Source organism: Saccostrea echinata, unplaced genomic scaffold (genome assembly GCF_033153115.1).
Source record: "Saccostrea echinata isolate AGI-Se365-2 ecotype Australia unplaced genomic scaffold, CSIRO_AGI_Sech_v1 ptg000008l, whole genome shotgun sequence".
Lineage (NCBI taxonomy): Eukaryota > Metazoa > Mollusca > Bivalvia > Ostreida > Ostreidae > Saccostrea > Saccostrea echinata.
Window position 1 is genome coordinate 5,502,896 of NW_026889757.1, and position 13,260 is coordinate 5,516,155.

Below are 13,260 nucleotides of genomic sequence, written 5' to 3' on the forward strand. Positions count from 1 at the left end.
AAATTTACTCAAAGGATGAAATGAAAATTCCAAAAACCTTATTGTAAAGGACACCACCAATGGTATTCCAAAACACTGGCAGATTTAGAGGGGGCAGGGTGTCTTGATCCCCCTTTTGTGACCCAAATTTTAGTAAAGATGAATAAATCCTTTTATTTTGGTTGTTAAGTACTGCTTTTATATGCATAAAAGATAGCTTAAATAATTCACAAAACTGTTTTCAAAGACTTAAAACCTGGGAGCTTCCAGGGCTTCGCACCTAGGCCCCAACCAAGGATTTGCTCCCAACCCAAGCCCGTTGCCCCCCCCCCCCTTCTCCAGAAAGAGCGGGTATATAACTATTCATGTACTGTTTTAGCTCATATGTAGAGTATACTTAGTCCTAGTCTTATGCGGAAATAATGAAATCAGCGGAAGCATTTTAAAATAGGGCATTCAAAACTTTAAATTTTTTTCATTATATTGTATAGTGAGTATACATGCTAAGTAATAACGCTTGTGAATTTATTAATCTATCTCTCTTTTTTTTCCCATTTCTAGTTTAAAAAAAGAAATTAATGTAAATTATTATGAATTATTTCATCATGATTGTAAATCATTGTCAATTCTTAACATTTGTAACCTTGACCTTCTTGGAGAGGACTTATATAGGCCATGCCTGATGTCCAATCCAAATATTTAAACTGACTTTACGTAATAAAATACTGATTAAATTAAAACTTTAAATATCATGACGCTGTTTTACAAAAGAACTTATACGAATAAGATCCAAATTCATTTTTCCAATTTATTTTATTTTTTTATATAGATTAACTTGTGACTTTTATGAGAATTAGAAGTTATCAGTTAGGCTGGCTGAAATTAATTCTACGTTTAACATCACATAAAAACTTCAAAACCTATGAGGGAGGGAGAAAAAAATAAACAAACAAAATTTTTTAAACAAATGAGTATTTACTCATTTACATGAATCAAAATACTGTAAATATTTGTGCATCATGTAGGCTTATTGTGTAATGATAATTTTTAGTAAATCTGTCAGTATAAATGATAGAACATCTCAAATTACCCTCATACAGGGTCCAAATGTTGTCTTTTCCTATGGAATGCAATTTTCAGTTGCTAAAAGTTAAATGCAATACAATCTTAAAAAAATGCCGATTCGTTTGTTTTTTCAAAGTGCAAACTTCTCCAAAACCTACGCGCGAGGGTGACGTTAAACATAGAATTAACTTTGGACAGCCTTGTGTATAAGTACTCATATGCAAATATTATCTTAAAAAAAAAGAAAGAAAGAAAAAGAAAGAAATTGGTGAGATTCTTAACTACCTAACATTTTAGCATGTCCTTTTGTAAAACAGAGCTATAAAATTACATATGTGCAATTAGAAGTGACCCAGAAAAAATTATTAATAGCTGTTAATATACAATTTGCTGTTTTAAGTTCCCCCTAAAAATATTGTGGTTTTATCAACCAGTAAGAGAAAATTACTGTAGTTTTATGGTATTAACAACGAACCAGTGAACATTTAGATATATTTGTGATAATATCAATTCATATGTTTTGATCAGAAGTCAATTGCCCAATGTCTATTTTTACACAAATCTTCAACTTTCACTTTCGCTATAATGTAAATAGTGAGGACGCAATTCGTAGAAAATTCGCATTCATTGACATACAAATAAATCAATGACCTGATAAGAGCTGTCATCTGACCATATCTTGGTTTTCGTAACTTCTCGGGACAAATCGACTCTGTGAACAATATGCGCTTTATCCAGTTTGAGAGGGGCGGAGTGAGACAGGTCGGGGTGGAGGTACGCGATGGAGGGGACATCGTGGATTTACGTGCAGGAGACTCCGAAATTCCATCAGACATGCGGAGTTTTATCGAAGGTGGACAGAAGAACTTACTTGCAGCAAAAAGGTAGGCTCCTTGCTCCTTCAAGCGAAGCATATAGTATCTGGTTAAGAGTGGCGGATCCAAAAAATGTTCATTTGCTGTTGTGTACTTCAACTTCAACTTGGATACTTGCAAAAATCAAATAAGGACATTTACTAGCGAGGACTATGTACATGCGTGCAGTGGAATGTCCAAATGTAAAAAAAGGCTAATGTATAATGTTTCAAACTATTATTGAAACTTTTTGAGAGAGAGAGAGAGATAGAGAGAGAGACCTCCTGAAGTCTGAATATAGTTGATAATGTTCGATAGCCCTTGAATGTATAAAATCTTTATAGGGTTATAGTTGTTGACCTTTTGATTTAAATATAGGTACAAAATTCGATTATTCAAAGAATGTTACACGTTTGAATAGAATTTTCTTAATTCAAATTTTTGTGGAAGTCCAAATGATATCGTTTCTATAAGAATAATATTCGTAATACTTGTTCACAGCGTAATAGACAGAGGTGGATCAATCATTCCGAGGGATTCTGTCAAAGTCGTAGCCCCTATTTATAACCCAGACAAAGTACTATGTGTAGGGATGAACTACATAGATCACTGCGAGGAACAGAACGCACCTGTCCCTATAGAACCGGTCATCTTCAACAAATTCCCCAGCAGTATCATAGGCCCCACGGAGGATCTGGTGTATCCCGAGGAGACAGAGGTCAGAATTTATTTCAATTCAACATACTTAAATATAGAAATAACACCCATTTAATGCTAGTAAAGAAAATCCGTGGTCAGGGGGTTGGCTATCCTACAGGAGATATGAAAAATAATAATACGAGATTTTCTTCTTTTTTTCTAGTGTAGTATCATGCGGTTAATTTTTTAGTTAACCTCCATCCCGTAAATTCAAACTTAACAACATGATAGTAATTTAATATGTTTCACCGGGCATATTTACAGGTACACAAGATTTCTCAGTATGTTATGTGCGTAAAAAATGTTTCTTAAGAAAAACAATGTCCACGGACGAGAGATCTAATCAAATAAATCAAGCGTTAAAAAAATATTATTCATATCCTGAATTTTTATTATGGGAAAAGGGGGGGGGGTTATACTTCACACTTTCGGACAAGGGAGATAACTCAAGTACAAGTTTCATGTCAGTCGAAATGAATCTTGGATTTCAATTGGCACAGTAATGCGTTTCCTGTAAGTTCCTATTGGTGAAAATTATACATTGGAATATTAATTCTGTAAGATAAATTATTTTGTCACTTAATAAAGGAAATTAATTTTTCAGAAGTTGGACTGGGAAGTGGAGCTGACAATTGTTATTGGAAAAGAAGCCAAGCGTGTTCAGGTACCCTCTACAGATCCTGTAGCTCTATTTATAAATTGTCAACCTACATGGCATTTTAAAAATATAATGAAAACCCTTGCAGGAAAAAGATGCCATGAATTACGTTTTTGGATATACCGTTGCACATGACGTCAGTGCACGTGACTGGCAGCTAGATCCTGGAAAGAATGGTGGGCAGTGGTTGATTGGAAAAGCCATGGATGGTTTCTGTCCCCTAGGACCCGCCATTGTGATGAAAGAGGATCTGAATGGTCAGTTTCAGTGCTATGGCAAATTACACAGGTGCTTGGGGACGGGAACCCCCCCCCCCTCCGTACCCTAAGTGTTCTTTGACTTTTTTAAGTAAAATATTTTTCTATGAATCATTCACAAAGTATTACAGCTGAAAAATCCAAAATATAACCTAAAACTAGCCTTTTGTAAATATTCACACTCTCTGATACTAAAACAGAGTGTGAATTTTTATAAACGGTTAGTTTTTAAAATTTGATCGTGATTTACTGACAGTGATATTGCATCTGTATTTTTGAAATACTCATGGATAACAAGAAAACGATCTTCGACTTATTATTTCTGGAACAGATCCTCATAATCTGGGACTGCGATGCAAGGTGAATGGCGTGACCAAGCAAGACAGCAACACAAATCAGCTGGTACACAAAACGGCTGCCATGGTAACATTTATATCTAGGTAAGCTTACTTATTCTTAAAACACTATACCTAAGGAAATTGTTGTCTGATTACTATTAATCACATTTTATTTGCGGGAACTGCATTTTGAAAAATTTAGCGAGATAATTTCGATGCTTTTAAACACGGTGTGAACTTTCATTCCATCAGAATATACTATTATTACATTACCACGAAAGCCTATAAAAGGCGTTATAATGAAAAGTGAAAAGGGGATATCACGTAAAAAGGGCATTAAAACAAGGCTTTATTTACTGTAATCACGCTAAATGAAAAGGCGTCATAACACGAAGTTAAAAGGCGTTTTATCTTTCACTCTTTTTTTTGCGTAAATTCACATTTCATTTCGCAGTATAAAGCCTTTTTGCGTTATAATTAATGCCTTTTCACTTCGCCTTATTACGCTTTTCTTCGAGTTATTACTTTTTCCCACAATGCATGCCTGTAGAACGCGGGGGGGGCCATGGGGGTCCCCCCTCCCACTTTTTGATGTTGTAAGGTCGAGTGCTGGCAAATTCTACAATCTGTACAGTAAATTAGCTTTTTTTTTTGGCTTGTCAGATAATTTTTGGAAGTGTTGCCCTCCTCTCCCCCCCCCCCCCCCCCCCCCAACTTTTGGTCAGTTAAGGGTTTCTTTTTTTTTTTTTTTTTTTTTGCTTGTCAGAATTTTTGGGAAGTTGCCCCCCCCCCCTTTTTGAAACCGTTGCTACGGGCCTGCAATAAACTTATAACGCCTTTCAAATGTGACTTTTCTACTTTACCAATATATATTCTTTGAAAGATGATTAGGTTTTTGCATGTAACCTATTGATCTTCTCTGATTTGATTTTTTTATTTTGATTTTGTATTGCCCAAGTATGTTTGAATGATAAATAGAACATGTGAATTCAAGTACTAAAGCTTTTTTTTTTGTTTATTTGTTGGTTTTTAGATTTATGACACTGAAACCAGGGGACCTAGTTTTAACGGGAACCCCACCTGGTGTTGGGGTATTTAGAAAACCTCCAGAATACCTAAAGGTGAACATTTTGTATGATAAAAGAAAGTATTTATGCTCAAGAAGCATAATCATGATATGGACGTCACTGAAACTTTGAAGCATATATTATTAAGGAGCTTCGTAGCAAGTTATCTGCAAAAGGAAGTAAAAAGATTCATAAATATGTTTAGAGTCACATTACGTACATCTGTGTATGTGACTGTATGGTTTTTTAGATTTACTGAGGGAGGAGAAAAATCTACGTTTTTTATTTCGTACATTTTATGATTTTTACCCTTACCCAGTAATATACAAATATTGCTGTTTTTGAGGTCAAATGATTTAGCCAACTGAGGGGTATACTATTCATCGAGCCCGAAGTGCTCGATATGGGTAAAATATTCATCGAGCTAGAAGGGCGAGATGAAAATTGTACTGCCAGGGTGGTTAAATCATCGTATTGACTGAAAAAACAGCAATAATTGTGTTATTAAATACACTGTAGTTCGATGATTTAAAGATACAAACTCGGAATTTACCATCTTTCTTGATTGTTTAAATTTGTTGAAGTCCTAGCCGAACGTATCGTCGGATACCCCGGGTGATCTCGTCTTTTACTCATCACCCGTGGGCAAACTCACCGAAAAATCGTCTAAGTACAATATTGTACTCCTCAGGTGGCTAAATCATCGTATTGACCTCAAAAAACAGCTTGTGATATACACACACTGTAGTTATCCTACTTGTATTTCCCCCTACTTCCAGTAAAAGCGAGGAACATTCTCTCTGTTTGCAACACTTCAGCTTCCGAATATTTCTAAAATTCCTTTAGCGTTAGCAATGAAATTTAATATCAAAACTCTCTTTGACTTAAAAAAGATTGCTATTAATTTTGAGCTCAATAGTCGAAGGTTTAAGTATAAAAAACTCATATATTGGATAAATTGGTTTCCAGACGAGAACTTCATGTGGATTGTAGTTCGTTCTCCTTGAACTTTTGCAATGAAACTTGAGCTGTAGATTCTAGCTTAAGAAAGACCTCTATTTATTTTGAGACCAAAAAGTGAAAGGTCATGGTCACAAATTCATATATATGATATGAAATTATACCCTTTACTATTCCGAATAAGATTTTTTAAAGTCCTTTTGCTTTTGCAATAAAACTTTATATCATCCCCGATGACCCCTATTGATTTTTAGGTTAAAAGGTTAAAGGCCAATTCAAAAATTCATATAGTGAATGAAATGGTTTTCAGATGATAACTTTAGTTGTCTTTGAGATAGTTCAGTAGAACTTATGATGATGAATCTAACTTAAGAAAGAACCCTAATGATTTGAGGCCAAAGGTTGAAAGGTGAAAGTCACAAATCCATATATGGTGTGATATGGTTTCTGGATTGATTTCATTTCTGTCTATAGCTAAAACATTACCCCTACTGCTTTTAAGGCGAAAGGGTAAAAGATCATGATCACAAACTTGTATAGTATCTAAATTTTAAGCTAGGGACATAATAGCTGCAGAACTGTAGCGTTATGGTTTTACATTTTAGTCTTTGACCATAACGCTACAGATCCCCTAATGTAAATAAAGTGCAATTTACGGCCCAAGATTTTCTGCTCACGAATGGGGATGCATTTCTCCACTTTCCAGCATTGGTCAATCAACTACCTTTCATTCCTTAATTCTAGAAATATTCTTTTACTAACCTGTATATTTTATTCACCTTCTAACCCTTAAAATGTCTTCTCTACAAACCAATAAATTCACTTGTTTTGAATTTTCTGTCTTTCGACAGCCAATTTGACTTACTGACGATATCTCGCTAAAGATGTCTGTATATACAACTATAAAGGGTTAAGAGGTGGGTAAAATATACAGGTTAGTAATAGAATATTTCTAGAATTAAGGAATGAAAGATAGTTGATTGACCAATGCTGGAAAGTGGAGAAATACATCCTAAATCGTGCGCCGTAAATTGCACTTTATTTACATTACGGGATCTGTAGCGTTATGATCAAAGGCTAAAATAAAAAACCATAACGCCACAGTTCTGCAGCTAGGGACATATATTCTCTGGATAAATTAATTCGTCAATAATTGTTTTAAGTATTTTGTATTACGCAGTGTTTCCCTAGTTATAGATTTCTGATGTAGAATATAAGGCATTTGAAATATTAAGCGGCACAAGAATGTAAATAAAAGCGTTAAGTCAATACCTATTTTTGCACTTCACCTTCCCCTAAATACACATATTATGTGCATACAAATTTCCATAACCAATAAGTACCAAGCTTTAATCAATATTTGGGTATGGGTGCACTGTATATGATTTATGAAACAATAAATTTTAAAAAATGTTCATGAAATGCTGCGTAAATGACTTGAGCAATCACCGAAAATGAATTTTTGATTGAAAATATTTATATTTTTCTTATCGGTTCACTAATAACGTATTAAGATTTCATTTATTTTTTTTTCCAGAGAGGTGACGTAGTGGAGTGTGAAATTGATGGCATCGGGAAAGTTGTCAACAAAGTAGTGTAGAGTTTTACTGTCAACAAAATAGTGTAGAGTTTTACTGTTAAAAAATAGTGTACAATTTTACTGTCCACAAAAATTGGTGTAGAATTTAACTCTTACCGATGATGGTTGATTTTGGTATTCTAAGAAAAATGATATGTAGCCTAATGTCCAGTCATGCAACCCAGAAACGTTTTGTATCAAAGAATGTGGAAATGGTCAACTGGGGATCTCTAGATTAGAAATTATAAGCAAATTATTTTATTTGATTGACATGGTAAACAAAATGAAATCTTACATCTAGTTTTGTAAGGGATATGAATTCTGCTTTCTTTCATGTGTAATATGACACAGCAAAATTCAGGTGCAATAAAGACTTTAAAAAGATAGTGTTTTGATTTGCCATTTTATGACCCAGCAGCGCAATTAAAGCTCACAAATTACATACCTACAAGACTTTAAAATAGTTGACATTGTATAGATCATTATCGGTCATTTAAATATTCTACAATGAAAAGGAGTATTAATGCCATATCATAATTATACATGTATATGTAACATCTACATGTATTTGTTAAAATATACACACGTTCCCACTTGGATTTCGATACTTAAAATACCCGTATGACATTCTGGAAGTTCAAAATGCTCTAATAATGAATTTGATTTAACAAAAATCTTGTAGTGAATGGGGTTCAGAATCCATGAATATCACATATAATGTTTTAAGCACCACTTTTCCTAATAATCCTATAAGAAAAATAACTTATTCAGTGGTTTTTACTTTTGATTCGTTGTTAAATGTATTCGAGTTCGTTTGTGTCGGATCTTCTAGAAATTTTCGACTATGTTTTGAGTCTGCAGATCCAGTTCTCAAACGTTCTGTAGATTCAGATCGGTAAAAGCGTTCTGTGGACGCGGATCGAATTCGATTGATCCTTCTTGTAAAGTTTATGTTTGTGGATTCCTCGACCCAGCGAATGAGTCGAGAATCGACTTTCGTGTCTTCGTGAATTCTAACTTTTTCTTTCTCACCGGAATTCAATGCGTCGTGGACACCTAGGTTATGTACGTTTAACATTGCCTGAGTTTCGTACTTTCTTCCAAATTTAGCTTGAGTTTGTTCCACAACATACGTATTTACACTAGGAATTATTTCTGAATCCTCTCGAAACAACTCTTTTCCAATATTATCTGGAAGTCGGTACGAAAACTTGACTTTTTTTTCTTCGGTGGGAATCGGCGATTTGTTCCCACTATGTGGTCTTGAGGCAGAAGATGTGGGACGTAATGGAGAGCCCACTCGTTGTCTAGCAGACGTGGGCGTTCTAGGGCGGGCGTGTAATTTTGAGGAAACAGATATTCTTGGTGCTAGAGGAGTGATATTCGTACGACTCTTCTTGTCCAACTGAAGAGGAACACGTCGGATTATGTAGTCTGATTCACGAACAGTACTGTTTGGGGCTAAATAACTATTTTGATTGTTGATTTTCAGACGTCTTTTGAATACTTGTAATGAAGTGTGAATTTGCGCCTGTCTTTGTGCTGCCTCGGTTCTGCGTAGTATTAACGGCACAGATTTATGAAGTCCAGAGGAAGATTTTATAGCATTGCCACGAACTTCGTATCCTGGGTTTTGATTTTCTGATACGTAAGCATTGCCGTCCTCCATCTTAAATCTAACTGTTTTAGCACTTGCTGTTCTTGGATCACTCTGAATCAAGTGTTCATCCCTGTGTGAAACGTCCCCAAAATCCAGCGCGGGGAAGCGATTTGCGCCCTTACTTCGTGTCTCTTTCAGCATTTTCAAATGAATTCTTTTCACTTTTTCATTTTGTTTGTCTTCTTTTGTCTTTATCGGTTCAATGGGAGCAATTCCTCCTTTCTTTTTTAGCTGATATATTATTGCAGAGTCATCGACATTCATATCGAGATTTTCATCAGTTTGTTCTTTTACCAGTTCAATGATGTGTTGTCGAAGTTCATTGGCTACATCTGTTCGCAAAGGACTGCGCATGCGTCCTTGACACTGGCTGTGTACAGTGGCTGGGGTGCACACACGTAACATGTTTTATTTCTTGGTACTTCCACTGCAAAGAACAAATTTTGGAAAATTACAACCTGCTCATGTTCCAGATTATTCATCAATAAACGAAACTCATGTTGTTGAAAGACTTTCCATAAAGCCCTATGTAATAAGGCTCCTGTCATACCCCTGTTATGTACTTTCTCTTTTATATCGCTCTGACAAGTAGGTAATAAACAAGTTAATCCGATCTAATTAAACCTTTTCTATCAAAGTAACACAGTTCTGTTTAATGCTCGAGAAATCAAATCCAGAGTTAAGAAATTTTAGACAAAGTTAATAGCGCTTTAAAAGAAATAATCAAAGGTGAAAAATCAGAATTTTTAATAAAAAAGATTTATTATGATTCGAAACATTTAGAAAGTAATTAATTTGTTAGTAAATATATGAAAACTACGTCTTACCCGAATTTACAGCAAATTCATAAACTACGTCATCTTAATAGATCATATTCCAAGACCTTGTATTCAAACCTTCAGTCTAAATTGATAACGAAACACAAAACGTCTTGGTTTGTAAAGATACACTCAAAACATATCTAGTTATAATCTCCAGATGGGTCAAACCATTTCACATATTACAATCCGTGGACTATACAGATTTAATATATCCCGTTAATTTAATTACTAAGGTTTGTCGTACACGAACGGTTTTCAAAGATTTAAATGCAGGTTTTGTTGATTATATTAAATAGCGGCTTTATCGTGCTGGTGAATCGCATATACGGAATTAAAGCTGGATTTGGAAAACATAAGTATTCGTCCTCAACCGGCAGAGTCACGCGCCTCTTGTAGATAACATTGTCCCCTTTTGTCAAGGAGGGATCCCGCCGACTTATATCTTGTCATTTTTTCCTCTACTTTTACGCGATTTTTGACAATTGTATTCAAATATTGCACTCCAGTGGTAGTGAAGGAAAGCTTTTTAACGCCAATTTTAAATACTTTCAAGGAAAGCATTTTGCTCAATGCATATTAAAATATATTCAAATGAAACTTTCTGTAAAGCTTTTATTTTAAAACTCCATTATACACTGAATATTCAAAAACCAAGTCTTTAGATAAGTTTGAGAAGGTTTTATGTTTCTTTTTAATGTAAGGAGTCTAACAGCCTTCTCAACCATTAAATGACATCTATTTATTCTGAAATGGCACCATTTTGTAGGAAATGTGTATTTCGAACTCAATGACATTATACTATGCATGGGTATCTTAAGAAAAGACAACAAAGAATTCCACTTTCTTTTTTGCTATATAGTTATTGCTTATTTTTGTCATTTTAGTGTTAAGTATTTTAAAAAAAAAGTTTTACTTACTGATGAAGAATTTCCGTGTTGAATTGAACTTAATTTTTTTTTTAGTTTTCTTTTATAGCTAAATCTGTCGATAATCCATAATGTTCGAGTGTACAATAAGCAGTATTGGATGTTAAACGGTGGGTGGATGCTTAATGAAGATATTTTGTCTTGATAGGTGTCAATTTCCGCGTCTTGATAAATTACAATTGTTTGATATTGTCTTTACTGGGTCACGTGATGTAGTTTTTGAAGTGACGTCATTGTACCTTTCTTGTTTTAAAACTCCTCGCTTTATCAGAAATCTATTCTTAGCAGGAGTACCTCTTTGCTCATTTGTAATCGGCGCATTGATAACCTTGGTTGACTGGCGATACCCCTGCAGAATTCGTCGTTTACATTAAGCTACATGCCACTTCTTGTCAGTTACAGTGGAGTCAAGGATTGCCAATTAGCTGAACAAAGTCATTGACAAGCTCTTAACATTACCAATTAATCTACCCTCCGAAACAGATTCAAGAATATATATATATATATATATATATATATATATATATATATATATATATATATATATATATATATATAGATAGATATAGATATATATATATATATATATATATATATATATATATATATGTAATGGAAACAATTTATGCCCATAATGCTGTATCTATTATTCTATTATTTTGTCTACAAATTAACAGTTATTGGTGTGGGTTTTTTTTTAACTTAAAAAATAACTGCGCAGTTATAAAAGAGGCAAACACAAACTTAAAAGTTATCCAAAAGTGCCCATAGTGGACTCTGCATAGGTCATTGACCATATTCTGCTAATAATTACAATACCAATGGGTCAGTCTTATGAAATATATATACTGGCTGATCTAATGATGACGATCGCAGGAAACAAGTAGTACATGTATGTGTCGTGTTTTCTACCGGTTGTCTTAAAAATCTAGGCTAACTTTTACTGCATTGCTGATCAGCATTATATAATCTGTATATTTTATTTATTTAATAGAAGTAAATTGTAATTTAGGATATGTTCTCTCTTAATTATTTTTGATGCCTTGTTTTTAATTCGATTCTACTCGTTGTGCTATATTTTATTTAATTTGTAAGAAATGTATATAGGCTTACTCATTATATATATATGTATGAACTCCTTTCTCTTGAACAATCGTGATGACACCCACAAAAGTTTGAGTAACTCGTTCTCCCAAACAAGAGAGATTTGGAGGATGGTAAGATTAAGAAGGATATGAATTTTACCGATTTACAGTCATGGCATCTGGCAACAACATCAGTCGAGAATTGAAAGTTGGAAATATTTACATGTGCATTAAATTTTGTTCTTTTCGATAAAGGAAGAAGAATTCTTAAGAAAATCGTGGGAAAGCTGGCCAAGCTCAAACAGAGCACTATACAAATTGCTCAATTTTTTTTTTTAAATTTTTTTTTGGTGGGGGGGGGTGTAATTAACAGATTTGAGTTACTCATATGCAAAAACGTTTATGGTTACGCCCCCCCCCCCCGAATTCTAATAAAGAAAAAATATGAATTGGGAGATTTTAACTTCTAATGAGATTTTGGGGGGGGGGGGGGGTTCAGATAATCCATATAAATGTTTACCAGTATCCTTATAAAATTTTCGAGTAATGTTGGAATAATTTCATATTCTGTGGATAAATGAATCGTGAACATTTGAAGTTTACAGAAACTGAACACAACCCCTCAACCCCCCTCCCCCACCCCCACCCCCCAAAAAGGTAATTCTTTTTGTCAGGCGGTCGATCTTTTCAGAACAAGTTTCACGGCGAACAATACTTTTTACCCCAATCCACCTTCGCCTCCCGCCAGCCGATTTAATGGAATTTAGTGGGAACGCAAAAACATTGGAAAGAAGTTATTTTAACTTTCTCCTTCTCCCGTCTGTCTGTCTATCTACTTTTCTGCAAAATATCTTACATAATGGTTAATTAATTCGATGAAATTTTAGGAAGTGAAGAATCGATCATATTTAGAGGCGGATCCAGTCAAAGATACGGATAATGGAATCTCTCTCTCTCTCAAATGTACAAGACAGGATGTAAAGCAGATGCAGGATTTATCATTTTTTAAAATTATATATATATCAATTATTCAAAAGGTACATCGTACAACATATCACGTTTTTGATATGAAAAGAAAGATAACTCTACTTTGCATACTTTGATTTCGGGTTTGCTTTCTGTGTGCAGGGGACGTTACTTATTTAAGATAAAGTTATTATTCCTAAAGTCTTTTTGGAATAATTTTCGTACGAGGGTTGATCCAGAAGTATTGTCACAACTGCTATAAAATCTTTAATAATCGAAACTTTTCGGTAAAACTTTATACGTTATTATCTCTATCGCTTTTGACTTTTACCCTTAAATTCATTTA

General features: G+C 34.3%; 2 protein-coding genes across 3 annotated transcripts in view; one reads left to right on the forward strand and one right to left on the reverse strand.

Moving 5' to 3' along the window:
* Window positions 1-1,662: 1,662 nt before the first annotated feature.
* The window catches only part of LOC133180983 (fumarylacetoacetate hydrolase domain-containing protein 2-like), a 223,724-nt gene continuing 212,126 nt past the window's right edge, over window positions 1,663-13,260 (forward strand). Inside the window, exons 1-7 of one of the 2 annotated variants that reach the window (XM_061315473.1) lie at window positions 1,663-1,928; window positions 2,400-2,616; window positions 3,202-3,261; window positions 3,344-3,512; window positions 3,844-3,952; window positions 4,884-4,971; window positions 7,415-7,478. In XM_061315473.1, coding sequence (XP_061171457.1) covers window positions 1,768-1,928; window positions 2,400-2,616; window positions 3,202-3,261; window positions 3,344-3,512; window positions 3,844-3,952; window positions 4,884-4,971; window positions 7,415-7,477 — 867 coding nt within the window. In that variant the 5' untranslated portion in view covers window positions 1,663-1,767 and the 3' untranslated portion in view covers window position 7,478. Of the gene's footprint in view, window positions 1,929-2,399; window positions 2,617-3,201; window positions 3,262-3,343; window positions 3,513-3,843; window positions 3,953-4,883; window positions 4,972-7,414; window positions 7,838-13,260 lie in introns of those variants that run through there. The other variant, XM_061315472.1, reaches the window with a different exon arrangement.
* On the reverse strand, window positions 7,903-10,264 carry LOC133180982 (uncharacterized). Its single transcript, XM_061315471.1, has 2 exons — window positions 9,944-10,264; window positions 7,903-9,543 (listed from the first exon to the last, which is right to left on the reverse strand). Exon 2 carries the CDS (start codon window positions 9,519-9,521, stop codon window positions 8,220-8,222), a length of 1,302 nt encoding a protein of 433 aa, XP_061171455.1. The 5' UTR covers window positions 9,522-9,543; window positions 9,944-10,264; the 3' UTR covers window positions 7,903-8,219.